This window comes from Suillus fuscotomentosus (assembly GCF_016647785.1).
Source record: "Suillus fuscotomentosus strain FC203 chromosome Unknown F5891scaffold_1, whole genome shotgun sequence".
NCBI lineage: Eukaryota > Fungi > Basidiomycota > Agaricomycetes > Boletales > Suillaceae > Suillus > Suillus fuscotomentosus.
The window spans coordinates 433,670-454,484 of record NW_024539513.1 but is presented as its reverse complement, the minus strand read 5'-3'; the positions used below and the strand labels follow the sequence as shown (position 1 = coordinate 454,484).

Genomic DNA, 20,815 nt, shown 5'->3' with positions numbered 1-20,815 from the left:
TCTGTAGAGGTCTGTCATCTACACCTATGTTCAACGGGCATATTTGAGTATATCATATTTCTGTAGAGGTTGATTGGAATAATGAAAGGCGTTAAGATTAAGAGTGACCTGATTTCATTCATACCACTGGCGATTACATGATTACGTGTTCGAATATCCAATAAAGACATCAAAGAGATAAAATCCTACATCCGGTCAAAAAGTGTTTGCAGTTTGGACAGCGTTCGTTCCAGCATGATGATGCCGCCTGCAGTCAGGCGAGGCACAGCAAGATTCTTATCTACCTCTGTGTTTTCTGGGCCCAACTGACTCTTCTGGATTAGTGCTCGGGAGTCGTTTAGGACTTTGGATAGCCTGCCCTGGGAATTGTACAACCAGTTGATCTCTGCCTCTAGTCCACCGAGAGGAATCTCCAAGGCGCGGCGAACAAATCCACGGGATAGGACATATGCCTTCTCACTGTAAAGTCGACTACATAATATGATGGAGTGAGTCATAGGCAGATGCGAGGAATTGGACGTGGACGCCACCTGTTAACCATGCCTTCCTCAGTTCCCCTCAATTTTTCGTACGCAGGTTCACAGAACCAACTAGAAAGTGCTCAGCAAGTTATAAAAGAGAAGACAGGGTGCAGAAACCTACGGCTCTTTCACCAACACCAGACCCTGTATCGACACAAAAGCCTGGAGAAGTGAAGATCTTGCCGCGCTCCACGTTTCCGTGCGGTCTCCACTCCACGTCCCGAGGATGGACAAACAAACTTTGCCTTCCTCGTACAAGTTTCTGAGGCCTGATTAGCCGAGAGTAGCGCTTTCTTCATCCTCACTCACGGATTAACGCGACCGTTGCCGTTGGTCCAACTCAAGAAGTGAGCAATCGGTGGACTTTGAGGGAAGTTTGAGTCAAGCATCCAATCTATTACAAACGGTGCGTCTTCATAGGGTGTATTTTCCGGTCCAATAATGAGGCATCTCAATAAATCTGCACGATCCTCGTATGCACGGACGAGGATTGTATCTGTTCTGATTAGTATATATGAAGCAAATGGGAGGAATGATTGATGACACAGACCTGGTAGGCTGGTTGAGAGCGCACGGTACTCTTTCGTCAGACGCGCGAGGAAATTCTTCGATGGCTGATTCGATACAGACGAATAAAATGCATGGTCATGGGGTGCACTTGGGTGAACCTCGAATTTCTTCCATGGAGAATCGGCATGACCGTCCTCATCTTCCTGAACAATAATCTCTTGGGTACTATCTGGCGATGTGTTGGACGACGATACTGGGAATGGTGAGTCCGAATCGGTCACGTCTGAAGTTATATCGTGTAATATCAGAGAATCTGGGATGCCATCACCCAATGGGATATCAATTTCGTCGGCCCAGGTGTCCACATCCATTCCATCGCCATCCTCATCACTATCCTCCTCGTCCTCCCATTCTGAATCATCATGGTCGTAGCGCCATGTGCCATCTGGATCTAGATGCCACACGCCCTCGGTGTTGTCAACATGAGAGCCTTGATCGGAGCCGTCTTCACCCTCCCAGCCATCATCTTCAAATTGTTCAAGAGTGTCGTAAAGCTTGGTCAGCCGTGAGATAGGGTAGATAGCCATAGATCCATTCGGATGGGTGACATCGACTGTTCCGTCAAGACGAAGCTTCGAATCGGAGTTAGTTCAGAAGCAGATGATGCAATTCGGTAGGGGACTCACCCCAGTGACCTCTCCGAACCATGACAGAGATGCATTGTCCCGCGTTGGATGCTTGACACGGGAAACAGTGGGCTTTTCTTTTCGTTCGGACGCTATTTTCGTCCCCATATCTGCCATCGTGCGCCTCCAACCGCTGAATTCTCCGTCAGGCCTAACTGGCACCTCTCTCACCCACTCCTCGATCTCGCCGATTCTCGGAACTCGAGGGGATTCAAAACCATTTGAGGCGCCCTCACGGTGGACGAATACCTTGTCACCACGACGCACGCCGAGATGGGTATGTGGAGTGCCTGCCGCCCAATCACTGACACCGTTTGGGTCGAGTTCAAGAACAGAAACAGTTTCAGTCTTGCCAGTACTCGTGAAACGAATGACGGCGACTCGATCAGTAGAATTGACCGATTGAACAACGGCTGCGTGCTCTTCATGCTCAAATTTCCATAGGACGTGGTCGCCTGGCCTGAGGAACCATGTGTTATTCAATGCCATACAAGACATAGTGAAGAAACCTTACCAGCAGTCATATTCATCCGGATTCAGGTATGGAATCAGCTCCGTGGAAGGGAGGCTCTCCTGTGATCCATCTTGCCAAAGAACATTGACGACCGTTTTCGTCTCCCTCACGCATAGGGTCTTGATCGTCATGGCGCCATTTGATTCTGACTCGACACCGTATCTTGTGACAGGCACACCTGCATCGTTCTCCAGCAGAATCTTATCCCCGACACGTACATCATCCACACGCATCCTAATCACTGTCAATTTGGTCAAATCTTCGCCAGACCAGAAACGTGCTGGTCGCTGTTTGAGTTGGGCGACACTAGGATTCAACTACACAATGCGCTAAGAATGTGAGGGGCTGAAGAAGATAAGGAGACCTACGCTTTGATTTACCGCTAGCCAACAGATGGCTAGTATTGTGCGCTTCATATCTATGACAGTATCATCCGGGCTAGGTAGTGGGGCTCCTTTAGGATAATTCACTAGCCCGTGAAGTGCCTCGGGGTCCGGTAGAATGTCCTTAACAAAGTGAGCGCACAGAACAATAGATACCCAGGTGGAACCTACCGGCCCCTTGTCGCCAATTGTCAGACGAGAGCTAATTTCAGGTAAGCGGACGAAGGCGCCAGACGCAGAAACAAGAAGTTCGTCGAATAGCTGTAGGAATCATCAACCGTCACTTCTTTGTACCGTAATTATTGCACAAACCTCTATGACCTTCATGTGGGAACTCAGCATGTCATTTCGACTTGCGAGACATTGAAGCGCACCTGTCCAATCCAGTCATCGTAGATCACATAATCTCCACCGTCAACGTCAGTAGCACGTCTAACTTCCCTGATATCTCTCCAACCCTCTACTTGCTCTCCGCTGATTGCGTGCACAAGCCGTGCTTGTACCTCGATGCTGGTCACTACGCCAGAACGAACATCATCAACGCTACGCTTGCAATAATCCCCTGACTGAAATGTTCTATCTACGAGCTCATAGTGAGACTCCGGGACGATGTCGCGAACACCGCCTGGGAAGAATGAGACCCCGATCTCACCACGATCAAGGGATCTCATTAAGGGGTCCGTGAACGGACTTGGGAGTGGTGGGATATCCTCGGCATCGTGCCAGCATCTCTGTTGATTCCATGAGAAATGCATAGAGCTCGGCGGGTGCATACTCACAAGTACAATTCCATATACATTCGGCGAGTCGATGCGGCGCACGATATCCTCCTGGTAGAACTTTATGGACCGAAGTAAATCGAAAAAATCCAGAGTAATAACACAGACGCATACCTTGGTGGGCAATCTTGTCCTTTGGGTGGTGGTCATTACCACAGCAACCTGAGAGGAAGATATGTCTGAGAATTGGTCGAATGAGAAGAGAACAAAACCATCGCTAACTTTGATCTGTAGGTCACGTGTATGGGGCACATCTCCGATTGACCAAGCTGCCGAACTACAATTACCACACCACAATCATTATCGAGAACCATTTACGAACATGGAAGATCCGACGTTGACCTCGCTGCCTGTGGAACTCATTCACAAGATCATTTCTTTGCTGGATTGGAGAACAATATTGGTTTGCCGGGAGGTGCGTACAACGTATATTCTTGAGAGTCGACCGCACTCATGTTATACAGGTTTGCAGGCTTATTCCACTCAATAGTACAAGGAGATAGTGCTCAATATGAAATTGAGCTTGCTGTATCTGGGATGGTGGACGGCCCTCCAAGCACACTTACCACCTCAGATCGGCTTGCACTTCTTAAGGAACGCAATGCTGCATGGGAGTCTCTGAGATGGGTAGAATCGCGGGATATTCCGATGATGCAGGGACACATCTGGGAGTTATACGGCGACGTGTTCGCGCAATCTAGCACGTCAGATGTCCTTCACTTCCGTCAGCTGCCATCAAAGTACAGAAAAATCGAAGAAAAAACATGGGGTGTGGCGCTGGACTATAAACGTTCGAGACTTCACCATGGATCCTGCGCAGGACCTTCTCGTGCTCATCGAGGAGCCCACCCAGCTGTATGTTACTTCACTGCTGTATATTTATCAAGTCTGACACATCCACAGCCCTCATATCAACGCCACTACCCGTAGCATTCGGATCCATTTACGTTCCCTCACCACAGGAGACAGGCACAGATTAGCGCCTCAACCAGCCATTCTCGTTCATGACCTCAATGTGCGGCACGCCCGAGCAACGTATACATTACGAGTGTGCGATAATCTCCTGGGTATCTTATTCACACTCCAGGATGAAGATGCAGACCCCGAACTTACCATATGGGACTGGTCAACGGGCAAAGTTATTTTGGTAATTGTTCAAAGTTCCGTGGTGTCACCCTCTGATCGTCATTTCTTAGACATGCTTCAGTTCCGAGATTGCGACATTTGCATTCCTCAGCAGTCGCTTTTTGCTAGTAGGCAGCGTCTTTGACTCCGAAGCTATAAACATACAGGCCCGCCTCTACGTGTTTGATATGACTAAACCATCTAGCGAAACGTTTGGCCTTTGGGCGGACTATTCTTGCGTATTTCTTTGGCCCGAATTCAACTTCTGGACCAACCCGGTGGCTCTTTCAATCCGCTCTGATCCATCGCCTACCTGGCAGCCTAATCCAGAGGCTCGGTTACCCTTCTCAACGGCGCCTGGGGACAGGCTCCTCATCATTACAGTCTCCTTGGTGAACAATGACCGTATCGTCCCTTACGATATGTTCGTTTCAGCTGATACTTTGCTATCTCATATCGAAGCCCTTCCTACGGAGGTTCGCTCCCGTGAAATCAAATGGGATGAGTGGGGCCCCGCAGGCACACGCTTGATGCGGTCTTTGTCACAGCCTTCCCTCTGGGTGTGCTACGTATTCGGGACCAAATTCGTGTCTCTTACTGAGCCGACCCACACGTCTCCGCAGACTTTGGAGATGTGGGATTTCAACCAGCTCGCAATGAAGCGAGATGCCAAAGTTCAAGGTGGTATCAGCCATCATGTACGTGATACGACGGTAATTGATAAAGTATTTGCGGACGAAATCTACACGAGTCTACCCTACCGGGTTATCAAGCGCACCCTACCTCCACATTCTTCTCCGGAATTAAGTTTTACTGCTGTCATATGCAGCGAAGACAGCCTCATTTTAGTAGATGTAAGCATGCCACACGCTTACCGTATCGAACGTTTCTCTGATGGCGCACGTCCATTTGCAGTCTAGTCACCGGTATCTTCGCCTTCTCACTTTTTGAGCAGTGCAAAGAGATCATTGCAATTTTCAAATGACAATTGAAAAGGCCACCTGGATCCTACATTGCCAGTTGCGCGGCAACCACCCAACTTCGAACACTATGTTCAAGTGATATACTTCAACCAAAACGAGTCAAGGAACGCGAATATTCTGGACAATCGAGGAACTCGGTCCGTTGACGCAACCAGTGATAATATTGAAAAATGAGTATTGCATTTTATTTGCAAAGCTTCCTGCAGCTGGCTAGGTAGTGAGGCATCCCTAGCAGGGGATGGGCAAGGGGTGTGGTAGGGCACAATTTGCATGGTTTAGTCAGCATCCTCGCAGGCTTTGGACCAGACGTCCTTCGAGCCATTAAGCCGCAATGCCCTCGCGAATGGGCATCTGTTCCAGCACCTTCCTGAGATTTCGTATTCGAAGCGTCGTCGTGTATGAAAATCAGAATCATGTTTCCGCGAAAATGGCTCATCATAGCGGTGGAGATTAATTTCCGTACTTTCAACGCTTTTTCGTCATACCTGTATTAGTTCTGCAGGTTTCTTCCAGGACCATCAATTGAACTATGAAGCAAGTCATCTCCCCATACTGCTACTGTTCCAACTGTAGGTCAACACAAATCACGGACATATAAAATAGTGAATTACCTCCCAAAGCAATGGCCTCTAGCGGTCATTGGGACTGATGCCAAAAAGTTATACACCATCCCATACAGAGCCACATGTGTCCATATTCTCATCGCTAAAAGCAATATAAAGTCATATATGACGACGTAAAGGCCCTGTAATCAACGTAACGCGCCCTAAAGGACTTACTGGTTCTCTGCCGCCTGGTGCAGATTCTTTGAGTGTCCAGCAGTGGCACATTAAAATCAGAATGAAACGAAAATAAAAGTTAGCATACCAAGGAAAATCACAGCAAGTTACCGGTTACCTCTTGTAACCCATGTTAGTGACACCAACAACGAGTATTCCTCCATGTCGGCACCTTTACCGAAGTCGCCATTCATGCGGACCACTTGTGCAAGATACATAATAGCCCTGAGATGGCCACATGATAAGATGGGATCCGCGCTGGTGGAAATAGCACGTCATATTGCGTGTCATATTGCAGGAAATATCGCCTAGTTCGTCATATTTGATGAACCTGCTTGCAGAAGTTCATGATTATGGGGCACTGGAAGTTGGCTATAGCCTGGCGAGGACGTTATTGTGGGCTGTGCTATTGTTAGTTGGGTTACTGGATACGTATTCTTCCTGTATAGCTGCGGCGCTACGTGAACAAAGGATATTATGAATAGAACGCACGATGGGGTACGCTAGATCCGCTATCGCTTTCGTTAGCAGAACGTTTCTGTAGCGTTGACATCTACTCGGATTCGTGCATTTCTTGCAGCCGGCGGGCCCGGTGATGGAATGGGTTTAGCCCCAGTCTCATGATGCGTTCCTTTTGCTCGAGAATATACTGCCGATTGGGTGGCAGAAATGGACTCAGATCAAGAAATGAAGTGGCAAGTTAGTCACTGATCCTGTAATCGTGCAACGTTCGAGCAAACCTTCAACCGAACGAATGGATGATTCAGATTTTCCCAATTTGGAAGGATCTGGATACGAACGAGAAAGTTATGCCAGACGCTGTCCTATGACTGCGTGGAGTCACGGTTGACTCCTGACTATTGGCGCTTGGCTGCCTGCCAGCGTGTTCCTTTCATAGATTTCCTTTGATCTTTCTTCCTTATGTACAGGATTTCCTAAATGTCGTTTCACTTGCCGCTTAAAAGCTGCATACCCCCAGCCTAGTCGAGTCATCATCATGCTCTCACATACTATCCACCACGGGCCTCGTATATTGTCCTCCGTTGCAGCCTCAGCCTTGAAAGCACGTCGAACTCAGACGTTCAAAGCCTTCTATGCCGTACGTACTATAGCTTAATCACACATGGCAAATGTATTGACTCCCGATTTGTCCTTTGCAGACTATTCGAAGTCTTCGTCAACCTCCGCCCACTGTCGAGGTCGATGAGCTCGACCCGCGGGATAATGTATGTCTTGATTTATTTTTCCACGACAAGCTAACCTTCCCAGCAGGACTTCATTCTCTCCCTCCTGAAAGCCAATCCTTCCCTCCGGGATACTAAATCTTACCTCGCGAATTTTGGCGTTCGTCCATCAGCTTCGGACAATGCCGGCCCCGTTCTCCCATCTACTATTCTCAATAATTCGACGCCCTTGTTTCTAAAAGAAGCCCCAGATATATCTGTCGATAAACAACCAGAACAGGCCAAGCCTGACCCGAGCCCTATCCTGTCTTCTATATTGAATCCTGTCTACCGTCGCACTGCTCTTGTAAAACTCCAGGGTCCGTTCACAAATAAGCAGCTCGATAGCATCGCTAGGGGCATGGTCTACCTCGAGAAACTCGGACTTGTCAGCGTTATTGTCGTCGAAAATGATCAGATCAGGGGCGATGATGGAGAGCGCTCCGCTCTCATCGAAGAGATAATGCGAGTTGTCTCCGCATTAGAAGCACAGGGTGCCGAGGCGCGCCCCGTCCTCGGTACCACTGTCCGACTAGGTCCTAAGCCAGATGATGACCAGCTTCGCGAGCCTCGCAATTTTATTCCCCCTGAAGCACATGTATTTCCCTCGGACCTTGTCGCCATCCGTTCTGCTCTTCGCGCCGGGGAGATCCCAGTTCTTCCTCCTTTTGCCCTGGATTCCTTCTGCAGATCAGTACGGATAGGTGCTAATGACGTTCTTGGCGCCCTTGCTCGCGGCATGGTCGAAGCTGCTGCCCTTGATGACAATGACATGAAGTCAAGTCCTCGTGATCCCCATGCAGACTACTCTCAAGACATCAACCTCGTTCCTCTGCGACTGATGATTATCAGTCGGGAAGGAGGGGTCCCTTCTTATGCCAGAACAGGCTTCCCTCATCTCCTCATCAACCTCACATCCGAGTATGATTATATCCGCGATACTTACGACCCATCATGGTCCAATGAAAAGGATTCTTCGCTTTCAAATTTGTCCCTCGCGCGTACCTGCTTAGCGTACATGCCGCCTACATCATCTGCCATCATGGTTTCTCACCGTTCGCCGAGTTCCCTCATCGCCAACCTCATCACGAACAAGCCCGCCGTTAGCTCGAGCCTGCCTCACGCACTTCTCCAAGGTAACCGAAAACTCACGCGGGACACGCCCACTCTTCTGCGTCGCGGTCTCCCAATACAAGTTATTCGCAACCTTGCGGACGTTGATAAAGCCAAGATGAACTACCTCTTGGAGACCTCCTTCAAGCGCACTCTCGATGCTGATGCTTTCTACAAGCGCCTAGAACAGAATCTCGACTTTGTTGTGGTCGCAGGAGATTATGTCGGCGCCGCCATTGTCACCAACGAGCCCTCGCCCAATTCCTCTGAACCCATCTCGTATCTTGACAAATTTGCTGTACTACCTAGTCATCAAGGTGACGGTACCGTCGACTTCTTGTGGGTCGCCCTCCACGACGAATCTTATGGTTTGGGTCACCTGTTCTCTATTAACCCAAACGGGGGCAAGGAGGGCAAGGGTGAAGGCCGAGACCTTGTTTGGCGGAGTCGTGATGATAACCCCATTAACAAGTGGTACTTTGAGCGTAGCTCCGGCCATATGCGGATGGGCTCGTGGGTATTCTTCTGGTGTGATGCTGAGAAACGTCTGAGAGTGGAGGAAGGACGCCGTGCCAACGCCGGTCTTTCTTACGTAGAAGAATGGGAAGAGAATCGCTTGTCACGGTGGGCAGACGTTATCACCAAAATTCCATCTGTGTGGAAATAGAAGTCGAGATCTGTATGTACTTCATAGTATAACACTTCAGTGGTGTAGGTTTTGAATTACAACACTCAATGTAGGACAAGTAAATTATTATCCATCGTAATGGCGAGCCCGCACCAAGTCCCCAGCTCCTCTGAACATCCGCAGCGATTCCTGCGGACGAGATCTCTTATCACCTTCAGTTCTCAGGCATTGTACTGGCACCAGCTGTGCTTTACCGTCTCCTGTCCCATGAGAACCTTCCTGACAGATCTCCTGAAATCCCTCGCTAGTGCTTGGTTTTTGCACGTGACATGTCTTCTAGCCTGATAGACATCAAAACGCACTACACTCCGACTGCGTTTGCAGGTGAGCCGTCTTCTGGGCACCCAGCCCACAGGCACCAGATAATGAGATTGTCTCGTTGCGAGCGTGTTCAACTGCCACAGAAACACAGTAGTGGTAACCACCAGAATGTCTGAAACTCACTCATACGGAACTGTGATAACAGACAAGCGATTTAAATAGTAGCCATACGCGAAAGATATGCGGGTCTCAAAGCGATGGTGTAATATTGCGAGTGCATCACAGGATGTATTGGGGCAATCATACATGTCATCATTGACATGCATGTCAGTGGTAGGCACGCTCGTCGAACACCGAAGTGGCGCGGTACGGAGCCTCAACGTTCAACGTTCAACGATAAACCTGTAAATGCAAAGAATAAACTGAGCGTCTCTACGGAAATGAACGTGAGGCAAGTCAATGAACCAATGAGACCACGCGAATTATAAATTCTTGCCACCTTAGATTAAAAACCACTTGTCACTGCTGTTCACAGACTGGAAGCTGCAGATAACGGTCAAATCACTGAATTTATTATCCACCGCGACGGAGACGCATGTGATAGAAAAGGCTATATTCCTAGCTGAACTGAGAAGGCTCTGAACATTGCGCATAAGGTGGATTGTTCCCGCCTCAAGGACTCAAGTACTCACGTCTCACCAAATGCCAGCAGGGGCTAATTTTCATCCACAAGTAACATTCTCGGTTCAATGGTGATAAAAACACGAACACGAGAATATCGGGAACGAATGCCCTTGTGAATGACTTGGCACCTCCTTCATATGACCCACCCTTTCCAAGCAGCTTCCCAACCCTCCACAAAGCGCTCCTCGGCGAATGCGCTTACAGCCCAGGTACGTGCACGCGTCCTCATCGCTCGCTGCTCCGACTTACTCATGCTCAGCACCGTGTGCATGGCGTTCGCAAAGCTCTGCGGATCATGTGCATGGAATCCCGTTGCTTCACCGTCCAGAGGCACAACAATATCATGAAGTGGGCCGCCGGAAGCGTGCGTCACAGGAATCACACCTGCAGCCTGGTTTCACCCGAGGTAAGTTGCTATACGAAACAAAGTAAAACAGGGAATCACCATAAATTCAACGACGTTGATTCCAAAATGTTCGTCCACCATCGTGCTGAGCCCGATGCTAGCCATTGCGAGCCAGCCGAGCATTTCCGGGTAACTTGCGTTGACGATGAACTGGACGTAAGGGGTTATCTTGAGTTTTTCTGCGAGATTTCTAAGAGACTGCACGCGGGCGTGGTCGTCCGCGTTACGTGCGCCACCCAGTAGGAAAAGTTGCACAGAAGAGGAGCCAGAAGTATAAGTTGGGTGATCGGCCAATAACTGTGCAAAAGCGCGAAGTTGAGCAGGGTGGTCTTTTTCTGGCCTTTATGAGCGACATTTGAGCTCCAGTAACAAATGTAAAGTAGAATAGAAATATACCTGAATTGTGCGATACTCAGAATGATTCTTTCCCTCTCGTCCAATGGGAATTGTGCCATCTCGCGGGTATCGCATGGCGGGTAGACGATATCGGCTTCTGGTTTCTTGCTTGCTGAATCGGCGTGGAGTTTCTTTGACTTGAATGTAGTCGCAAAGAGACGAAGGATGAAAAGGGGGTTGAGGAAGTGCATTACGTTCATGACGGGGTCGGAGTGCGAGAGTATTGCATCGACGTGATTCTTTGTCCAGCTGGAGTTTGCCATAATAAAGGAAGGGCGGGAGAGCGCCAAGGAGTAGTGATACATCAGGAAACGGTAATACCTATGAGGTGTGTTATGATAAGTACCAGTCACAAACGCAACCGCAGCAGGAGATAAAATTCTAAACAGAGCGAGAATGTAAAAGGTGGAAGGTGGATTACTTGTACTCACCACATCTTCCCGCGGCTCAATACCAACGAGCCTGCGACGTCTCCGCGATTTGTATGACCCACCTTTCTGGCCCTCACGCGGGCCAGCATATCCGTACTGATTGTTGGATAATGGATATATGCACCCACAGGTATGGATCCCTTAGTGATCCATGCAACTATGTGGAATGTGAAAGCGTAACCCATGCTGTCTAAGCGGTATGAGCACCGATAGCCCTGCAACATCCAAAACAAGTAGACCTACCAATGTATAAGTCTGGGATAACTTGGGATAAAGCTTCCCAAGCGAGGAACATGGACCCAAGACTCTGGCCAAGAAGTGTAAAACGCGGCCAAGCGGCATCCTCAACTAAACGTCTTCTCTTTAGGAAGACGAAATGTAAAGATTTGGGATCAAGAGAGATATTGAAGCGTGCTTCGACTTGAGCTATAATCTGTTCTTTTGTCGCGTCGACGTCTCCAGTATATACTAATGAGACACAGTTAGGATGTGCACGTTGGGTAGCCGCTATAGCGGTCCAGAGGACACGTTCGCCTCCCCCACCTGCATTGCTGCAAAAATCCCACGAGTTAAACATTGCCCAGCCCTTGGCGGAAAAACTTACCAGTAAGGATGGAAGAAACCGATGAATTGAGGGTTTGATGTGGTGGAGATGCCAAGCTGCTTGATGATGGCATGGCGAGCTTGTGCTGAATGTCTAGCAAGTTTATTTGTGTAAGCAGTAAAAATGATGATACCAACGAGGCCTGTTAGAAGAAGGCACAGCAGAGCAATAGCAAAAGCCATCAGTGCAAATACTGTATGGTAGCCTGCAGCGGAGCTTTGAGGCTCACCTGGCCGACGAGAGCCAAACAGTGTCGCCGTGTCCACTGCCAAGATGTCCCGTTGTGGTAAACCGTTTCGGCATTACATACGTACAACTTGAATTTGATATTACCACTCAATTCTTACTAATACGAGTTGGTCAGTCAAACGCGGCGACCTGTAAGTCGTCCCTTAACGTTTAACAGTTACGCCAAAAGGCAGTGATAATTAAAGCACGCTTTGATTATCGCGGTCAGTATTTATGCTGATTATGGGAACTCGGGTAAGCAGCGAGCTTATACGACCTTCGCAATATGCGAATTCTTGGAAAAGTGTGGAATGCCCTGCGAGTCATTTAGATGGTACCCCGGGGGTCGATGCAGAAGCGGAAGAAACTCGGTACAGACGTCTGGTGGAGAACTGGAATGGAACTGTAGAAGAGATCCGGAAGATCGAGGGCTTCTCTCGCTGCCTGTTTCCCCCTTTGTTCTCCGATCTTCAAGATGCGTGATGGGTCCATCATCGTGCTCATCGTAAGCAGGTCGTCAGTGCTACACCATCGATGGATCACGCGATCAGCGGCCCTCGAGGGAAGTACCTATCACTGACCGTCCATTTGACAGTCTCAGACTCTCGGAATGCCTCTCGGGATGTCCGATATCGTACATAATATCAAACTATTCTCACTCAAGGAAAAAGTGCCACGTGACCCTACATCGCTATTGGAACAGCTCATCGCTGTCATTTCTGGCTAAGTCGGATTTGGCCTCAAATGAAAGTTATAGAAAAGCCCAGGAGCTCTGTGAGAGACATCCTGTTCAATGCAGAGAGCAGTAAATTATAACCCGACAAAACCCTCTCCCACTAAAGTCGGGGTCGGGGATAACACTTCAATAATGTAGCACGAGTAAATTATAATACATGGCAATTCGAGATTATCAATTACTGGACCTGCGTCTCCGTCGCCTGCTCTTGGGCTTAGGCGGAGAGGGGGACGCATCCGAAGTCACAACTGTAGTAACAGAAATGTTGTGATTCTCTTTCAGTGCGTTAGTCTTTAATGGAGGCGCCAGGTCCCCAATCCTTTTCCAGGGTTTATATGTCCTTTCGCTGGAGAACAGCTTTTCCACCATTTGATTTACACCCCGAACAGTATATTCTGAGAATTTGCCTGTGGTCCACTCGTCAATATTCCGAACAAGGAAGTAAACCTGCAGAATGTCGCTTGGACGATCAAGTTTCCACTCGTGGAACACATCGTTTGATGATCGACCACGGGGACCACAATACGGGGCAGACATCATGACCTGCAATGCCATAACTTCATAAAATAATACAGATTAGAATAAATGGACATACCGTCTTTCCCTTTGATTCCTCACACCAATCAACATGCGCGCGGACAACTCCATCTGCCCAAATAAGCCCCGTGACAGGGGCATGAATACCAAGGGAGTGTAAATGCCGGACAGCAGCAGTTGTTGACATGCGGTTCTGGCGATATGCATCATCAAGAAGAGCGTGTACTGGCTTCTTATCCTCCCAGAAGCTGCTTGCGAACTCAAAGCCAGGCATATCGGGAAGCTGAGCACACGGAGTGCTCTGGTATCTGAAAGAAGATCTCTGAGCTGCATTACCGGCTTTTACTACGGCAGGGTGGTTCTTGAGGAGCTTATATGGTGACTTGGCAGAATGCGACAACGGTCGAGTCCGTGAAGCGGGAATGAAGATTGCGCAGTCAGGGATGACGGTCTTTGTATTCAATACACGGGGCACATCGAAGGCGTTTTGAAATGTGTCTTGCGGTTGTGGGAGCGAAATCGCGCATTGCACCCTGATGTCGTTCGTAAGTGGCTTAACTACAAATGTAGAAGATATGAGACATACCGGAAAGTGCTTTCTCTGATTCCAGAAGTCCGGAATACGTTGTATCTGTAATATGTCAGAGCCTTGTATTTCGATGTTCAACTAATGCCTCACACGTTAGCCACGAAGTCCGCCTCAGACCATTTCTCTTTGGAACTCCTCATTTGTGCCAAACGCTTCCATGCACTGAAAACGACACATACGTCTTCAAATAGTTCGTTGCTTGCACTCTGGTCGATGGAGAAGAGTTCTGGTGCTGTTCGTGAAGCATCTGCTATAAACTTGGCAAAACCTGCGCTACAGTCAAAAGACTGCACGAGTTGCATTGCATGAACACCATGATAATGGGGATTTGAATAGTTGATACACGCGCCGCTTACCCTGTCTAACCAGGAGCGAGGAATTCGCTTTGTGGTACCAAAGAGATTGTCCACATCCTCTTGAAATTCAGAGGGAAGGTCAGAGAGAGAAACTTGTTCACAACATTGATGTGACGACCATGTTTCAAAATTGCCCAAATTACGAGCAATTCTGAGTGGCGATTAGGTCGGGTGGTTAGAGAACAGGTTGGACCTACTCAGAAGCGGATACAGCTCGTGGTTGACTGGACGACTTGTATTTTTTCTTGGAGTCGGACATAACCAAAGATCATAACTATGGTTCAAATTAATAATACATTGCCGAGACAGGGTTCCTGAGTACAGACCACCGAGCGCTAAGCTGCCCCGGTTGCTTTCTGCATCTTATCCAACAAAAACTGGTGGAATCAACTCTATGTAACATAGTACAAGTATAAGTCTGTCAGTGAGTGGTAATTACAAAGGATCTCTGTTTCCGAGTCATGGTCGCCGTAGTACTTATTGTACATTCATAAAGGTCCGTGATATTCAACTGGGTCCGGCTAGATGAATCATGAGCATACGATAGATCACTGAGAGAGGTAACTCACCGTAATCGTAATATAGATGTTTGAAGATGGGACCATCCTTCTTATCCGATGATGTGAACTTCACATGTCTAGCGTATCTCCTCTCGCCGTCTAATACTTCAAATCCCCATGTCTGAAGAGCATGAGGAACGAATAAAACCAAACGATAAACTCGTACCAGTTCTGCCTTCCACTCCATGCCACTTTTTGAAGTATCACTCCGGGCTACAGCGAGAATCAACCCGTCTTCAACTGCATCTTCCGTCCAGCCAGACCTCAAAAATTCATCATCCACTTCCTCAGCCTTGACTCTCTTTGATTGTGCTATCAAAGCACCAAAAACATCATCGTTTATGTTACGTTCCTCCCAATCGAGAGTGCGATACTCAGTCGTGCCTGAGATACCGCCAGATAGAGTCTGTTGGATATCTATGTGCTCAAAGCCGCCCTCGTCGGCATAGTGCTTTACCACAAGCGTCAGCGTAAACATCGAGATGGCACGCCGCTTGAACCAAGATATGCCCTGGAGCTTGAGGATATCGTCGCTGTCATCGCTCAATGTCTTGTTCTGTCACCAGGGAATACAATCAGAATTATCCCTACGATGTACATAACCTGAGCACAACGAACCATGACATATTTCCCAGTGAGATTCTTGGTCGTTACTTCGGGAGGCGCAGCCATGATGGGCAGAAATACTAAGTGTGATGAGACCGACGGTACTTTATGAGGTCCCAAGATATCGCCGATCTCACAGTGAGCTATTGTTGGAATCCACGTGGCTGCTGTAACATGCAGTGCACAAGTTCTACCGACAAACTGGCCACATTCATGTGAATGGTCACCAATCAACATCATGACGGAGCAACTTGTCATAGATGAGATGAGATGAAATGGCTGTAAAGGGACACTTATTGAAGATCGATATTCATGCCCTGTGCACCTAGACCCGTGACAAGTCCAGTCACCACGTCAAATAACGGCGTAGTGTATATCAGGCTGGTCACGAGCCTACCGTACAGCTTCGCGACATTGCCAGGGGATGGGGGATACGAGGAGAGGAGCTGGAAATTGTCGCGGCGAAGGGTTGTAATTCCGAGACGCGATTGCTCACAAACTGAACTCTCTTGTGGTACAACTTCAGCCCAGTGATGAATTCCATTTGTGATATATGTTCTATAAAATCGTGGCCCATTCAGAAGAAACCATCCATGAACTTCCGCGAGGCTTCGACACCAAGCTGCCATAACCAATACTGATTAGAATACAGTAACAGAGTTAGATTGAGGAACAAAACGTACGAATGTGGCAGCATTAGCTGGGAAAGCCTAAAACAATATCACAGTATGTAAGCAATGTTCGGCATAATCATGGAAATGACATACTCTAGCCATCGCTGGACCAAGACCTTTCCATAATGCAGTAATCCCATCACGCGCTACGGTCTTTCTAAAGCAATCGAAAAGTCCAGAATATGTACCAGAAGGTGCAGATTGTATGCGGGATTTCAAAACCTGTTGAAGCAACATGAATAGAATCCTGGAGAGATTTGTGGTTCGTGAGGCCTTACATCTGGGGGTATAGCTATTGACCACATTGCAACACCTGCAGTTCCGCCTGCGAACATGATGGCGCCTAGGTTGAGGTCTCCTGCTGACGGCCCAGCCGGCGTCAGGGCCTTCTTGGTAACTTCATACGCCGCAAAGTAACTGAGGAGCGTTATTTCAGTCCAGGTCAAAGTGTTCTCAAATGTCAGATGTAAACTTACACAGCACTGCCTGGTCCGTCGCGAGCGATAGTTGCACCAGTGCCTCGAAAAATACTCCGTATACCACCTTCCCTGTAAAGGTGCTTCATAACATCGAAGACACCTTTGTATTGGGGCCCTGAACCTCCTTGACCTTGCACCTGCAGCAGAACCTTTGCTCTCTCAACAGGTGCAGTAATGAGGGTCGTCGGTACGGCAGACAAGAAACCGGCAGCGGCAAGTTCTGCTGTAGAAAGCTTCTCGGATGTACGATTGGGTGTGAATGCGAGTATCAAATTCTTAGAGGCATCGTATGCCTGGAGGTAGCTGTCTCAGCAAGACGCGTAATTTAGATATAGGCACCGTATATTTACCCAGAAGGACACTGCAAAGATTGGAGTGACTCCCAGCAGTGGAGGTACCATTCCACGATACAAGCTGTTGATTGAATTGAGAGTAGCCCTGAGCATAGACACAACCACTCACCCAGTGACACCATCTCGAGCTAATGTTTTCCTCACAACATCAATTGCACCAGTGTACGCGCCAGGAGCTGCGGTCTGTAACCGGGTCTTGGTCAGGTCAAAAGGATGCCCTAAAAACGTATCAGCGTATGTCAAGATGCGCAAGTCAAGCCCTCTTACCTACGAGGACAGCAGAAATTCCTCCAAAACCTCCTGCAATAAACGATTTTACGTTGTCAATTGCCGAGTTCTTGGCCTCCTCGGCTGCTGGTGCTTCGCTGCTCTAAGAATTTGTGTGAGCGTGCTGTGCACTGAATGAAGGATGGTTCTGACCATGCTGGACGGTGCGAAGTCTTGGGACGAGTATGAGAAAAAAAAGAGAACAGTAAGCGAGGAATACACTGCGGTGCTCCGACAAGGAAACAAGGACCCTTCGGATGCGTTTTCATATGATATTCACGCGTCAGTTTAGTATGACTCTTTACAGCCGGCTCCCCGATCAAACTCCTACACCAATGGTTAAGCTTTCACAAGCCGCCTTACCCCGCAAGTACTGTATGATGTAACATCTAGAAATCGGACAGAGAAACCCACATGTTGGATGTCTCAAGTTGCACTTCGGAAAATCATAGCATAACTAATGTCACATAGAATCTACAAATTAGTCGTAAAGGATTCATCACCGTCCTGTTCAAATCCACCAATCGGTTCATATGTGGCTTCAGTAACATCCCTCTTCCATACTGTCCGGACAGCATAGAAGAACAAGCCTATCAACCCAACGCCAAGCGCTCCCACGAAGAACGGCGCGAAATATTCGATCCACCATGGCGGATGATACGGGACGAGCATGCGGTCAATGGTGATAACGCCGCCCGTACCTCCGCCCGTCGTTGCTCGACCCCACGTTAGGACGCGTGCCCAGTCAGCTTGTTTGTCTGTCCCCCTTGCGTTCTTGATCCCGACCATGTACTGGGATACTTTGTCGTCCAACGCCCGGAAGACAATATCACCATACGCCGAAGAAGGCGAAAGGAGAGTGGGATATTCGCCCAAATCTTCTAGCGGAAGGGGTCGGTTGTTATTCAAGACATCGAAGACGTTAAATGAACCAGATTCTCCCGCAGATGATGTGCGAATGAGGTGTTGGCTAACGATTGCACGAAGAACGTCGATATTCTCGAGGAGCTGTGTGAGGTTGTCATTCTTGAACGCATCATCCGTTGGACAAAGTACGGTCCAACTTGCACCACCTAAACCCTGGTCTGCCCACTCTGAACCTTCAGGAGGAGCAGTTCCATTCAGGATCCAGTCGAATCCAGCTTTCGTGACCATGTTAATCATAGTGGTGGCCTTGGCCGCTTTCATAAGCTTTCCTACATTTAACTCCACGGATCGCGGGATCATAAGATCTGACAGCTCGTGTATTACGCCAGTTTCGGTGAGCATGTTTGTGGGATATAACGCGCTCTTCATGCCAGCCCAGCCACCGCTGGGGCTAACGATAACGGATAGATTTGGTAGGCGCTCCAGTTGTAAGTCAGATGTTTCAAGGGTGGCGAAAGTGCGCACAGAGCCGTTAACGAGGCTCTGGGAGTATTCAATACCGTCTATGATATGGTGCCTTATGACGCGCTCCAAGTCCGTCTTGGATGACGCAGCTAGCAGATGGTCGCTGACCAGCTTACCGAGCCGCTTGAAAGCAGCATTGTGAGGGATGAGGAACGTTGCGCGGGGCGTCTTCTTGATATCTTCTGCAATGGACGTGGAGAAGACTGCGGCAAGGAATGAAGACAACTCTAGAGAGGGTAGAGCTGTTTGAAGCGGGTCCACAGGTGGTTCCAGAGGTGAGGAGATGAAGTAGACAACAGTGTTGTTGATAACAACTAGCTGTGATTCAGTACAAACAAACTACATCGTTTGGAAATCACTCACGGTGCTCTCCAACAATACCAGCTCCACCAAACCTGATATGTCTGGATGGGGCATCCTGCTTCTCATCGTCGTTGACCTCTACGTGAATAACCTGACTCCCATTACCAAGACCTGGCTCCTGAAGTACACTTTCTAGAAGCATGCCGTCTGCCAACTTCTTGGGCGTCCATTTCCCAGGGAGAAAGTGGTACTGCAACATCCTCTTCAGCTCATCGCTCCCCTGTTTGGGTAAGCCGTCATTCCCGAAAACGGATAAAACATCGTCCTTCGGTGCTAGGATGGTGTATTGAGTCTCGGTATCATTGATGAGATGAGTAAGATTGACTGAGTGTATGAGAGAAATAAACAAAGTGCAGTTGAGGGCAAGAAGGTATTTCTCAGGTGTTAGTTGAAGGGCTCCTGGTGGAACCAGCAGAGAGGACACGAGGTGTAAGACTCCATTACTCGCATAAATATCGGGCTGCGAAAGGGTAGCGCCTGATACTGTAGTCTTCCCTTCGGAGACGACAACTTCCAACTCAGATCCATATTCAGTAGTCACTGCACTCCCAATGTCAACACAATAATCACGTGTACGCATTGTTGCTTACAGGTGGTGGTTGAGTCGAAAGTGTCCGACCATCTGACACTCTTCTCGACAACAGCATGCATGTTGAATATGCGCAGGAGATCATCTGCAGCAAATTGGCTTTCAAGGTATAACCGCTCAATTGGATCCAGCGCTTCCCATGCAGAATCGACGGGAATGAACAACGTAAGCTCAGAGGTAGAGTTGATAGCATTGAGCATGCTAGGTGTGAGGACCTTCTGAAAATATGACAACGATGATTCATGAGACAGGACACGGCCTAGGTGAGTGAGTGAGAAAAGTGTTGTGGTGTATAAGAAGAAACCAACCGAGGTGGAGTGGAACATCAAGGACGTGAGCAATCCCATACACGACACCATTTGCCGCCTCCACCTTCTGTTTCTTCACTTCAATACCCCCTTGTCCAAAAGCATCAACACCGACCCAGCCTACGCCATCTCGTGAAGTGATGCGTAACTTCTGAGATTTGTTGCCCAGAGTGCTCTCGGGTATTGGCATCCATGGGGGAGGCTTATTAGCAGGAGAATCCAGGGGGAATTTCGGGAAGTGGAGTGTGTCAAGAACTCGCAGTGTAGTCAAGTCCTTTGGATCTTCAGTTACGGAGTAATTAAGGAGGTGGTAGAACAGTTGCTGACGTAGCTCCTCTTGCACATTGTCTTTGAGCAAGTTAGGATACTCGAGGGCTGACCTCCAAAGATCGTGACGATTAATTGCGTCGTTAGTTGGCGCGAAAAGGGTGCTGCCATTCAACTTGTTCAACGTTGGGATGAGTTTAGCTTTCTGCAGGAGAGAAAGGAGTGATGTATAGTCTTCATCATTACTGAGAACGTCGACTAATGTTTGGGACTGAATTGTTGCATCTGAATTCCATGCAACCTGAGTAGCCGTGGAAAGTGCTACCAAAGCCAGGAGAGTGAGTGGTATGCAGCCCCAGAGGCGCATTCTGGTATGAGTTAGCTAGCACTGAGAGGCTGGCGAAAGGGAACGTCAAGGAATAGTA

The 20,815-nt window shown here is 48.5% G+C and overlaps 5 protein-coding genes across 5 annotated transcripts; 2 read left to right on the top strand and 3 right to left on the bottom strand.

The window, feature by feature from the left end:
- Positions 1-99: 99 nt before the first annotated feature.
- F5891DRAFT_1168507 (uncharacterized protein) lies at positions 100-3,596 on the bottom strand. Its single transcript, XM_041365456.1, has 13 exons — positions 3,508-3,596; positions 3,394-3,453; positions 2,989-3,345; positions 2,927-2,935; positions 2,786-2,875; positions 2,600-2,737; positions 2,232-2,548; positions 1,718-2,177; positions 1,072-1,663; positions 831-1,017; positions 643-783; positions 531-590; positions 100-471 (listed from the first exon to the last, which is right to left on the bottom strand). Exons 1-13 carry the CDS (start codon positions 3,541-3,543, stop codon positions 186-188), a joined length of 2,733 nt encoding a protein of 910 aa, XP_041233833.1. The 5' UTR covers positions 3,544-3,596; the 3' UTR covers positions 100-185.
- Positions 3,597-3,715: 119 nt separating this feature from the next.
- Positions 3,716-5,469, top strand: F5891DRAFT_1124108 (uncharacterized protein; the record flags this gene model as incomplete). Its single annotated transcript, XM_041363862.1, has 7 exons — positions 3,716-3,812; positions 3,866-4,162; positions 4,191-4,248; positions 4,297-4,540; positions 4,590-4,646; positions 4,686-5,372; positions 5,434-5,469. The coding sequence occupies 7 exons, from the start codon at positions 3,716-3,718 to the stop codon at positions 5,467-5,469; spliced, it is 1,476 nt and encodes a 491-aa protein (XP_041233832.1).
- A 1,645-nt stretch (positions 5,470-7,114) lies between these two features.
- On the top strand, positions 7,115-9,283 carry F5891DRAFT_1097611 (mitochondrial amino-acid acetyltransferase; the record flags this gene model as incomplete). Its single annotated transcript, XM_041363532.1, has 3 exons — positions 7,115-7,379; positions 7,441-7,506; positions 7,553-9,283. The coding sequence occupies exons 1-3, from the start codon at positions 7,278-7,280 to the stop codon at positions 9,281-9,283; spliced, it is 1,899 nt and encodes a 632-aa protein (XP_041233831.1). The 5' UTR covers positions 7,115-7,277.
- A 1,099-nt stretch (positions 9,284-10,382) lies between these two features.
- F5891DRAFT_938340 (glycosyltransferase family 4 protein) lies at positions 10,383-12,268 on the bottom strand (the record flags this gene model as incomplete). The annotated part of the gene is made up of 6 exons (XM_041374159.1): positions 10,383-10,640; positions 10,695-10,995; positions 11,052-11,372; positions 11,483-11,672; positions 11,726-12,033; positions 12,087-12,268. The coding sequence occupies 6 exons, from the start codon at positions 12,266-12,268 to the stop codon at positions 10,383-10,385; spliced, it is 1,560 nt and encodes a 519-aa protein (XP_041233830.1).
- Positions 12,269-13,224: 956 nt separating this feature from the next.
- On the bottom strand, positions 13,225-20,757 carry F5891DRAFT_1124105 (uncharacterized protein; the record flags this gene model as incomplete). Its single annotated transcript, XM_041363861.1, has 17 exons — positions 13,225-13,593; positions 13,646-14,120; positions 14,174-14,218; positions 14,267-14,463; positions 14,533-14,683; positions 16,298-16,320; positions 16,382-16,408; positions 16,466-16,619; positions 16,673-16,789; positions 16,849-17,144; positions 17,202-17,265; positions 17,314-17,422; positions 17,472-17,574; positions 18,021-19,177; positions 19,227-19,766; positions 19,817-20,074; positions 20,124-20,757. 17 exons carry the CDS (start codon positions 20,755-20,757, stop codon positions 13,225-13,227), a joined length of 4,719 nt encoding a protein of 1,572 aa, XP_041233829.1.
- Between the last annotated feature and the right edge of the window lie 58 nt (positions 20,758-20,815).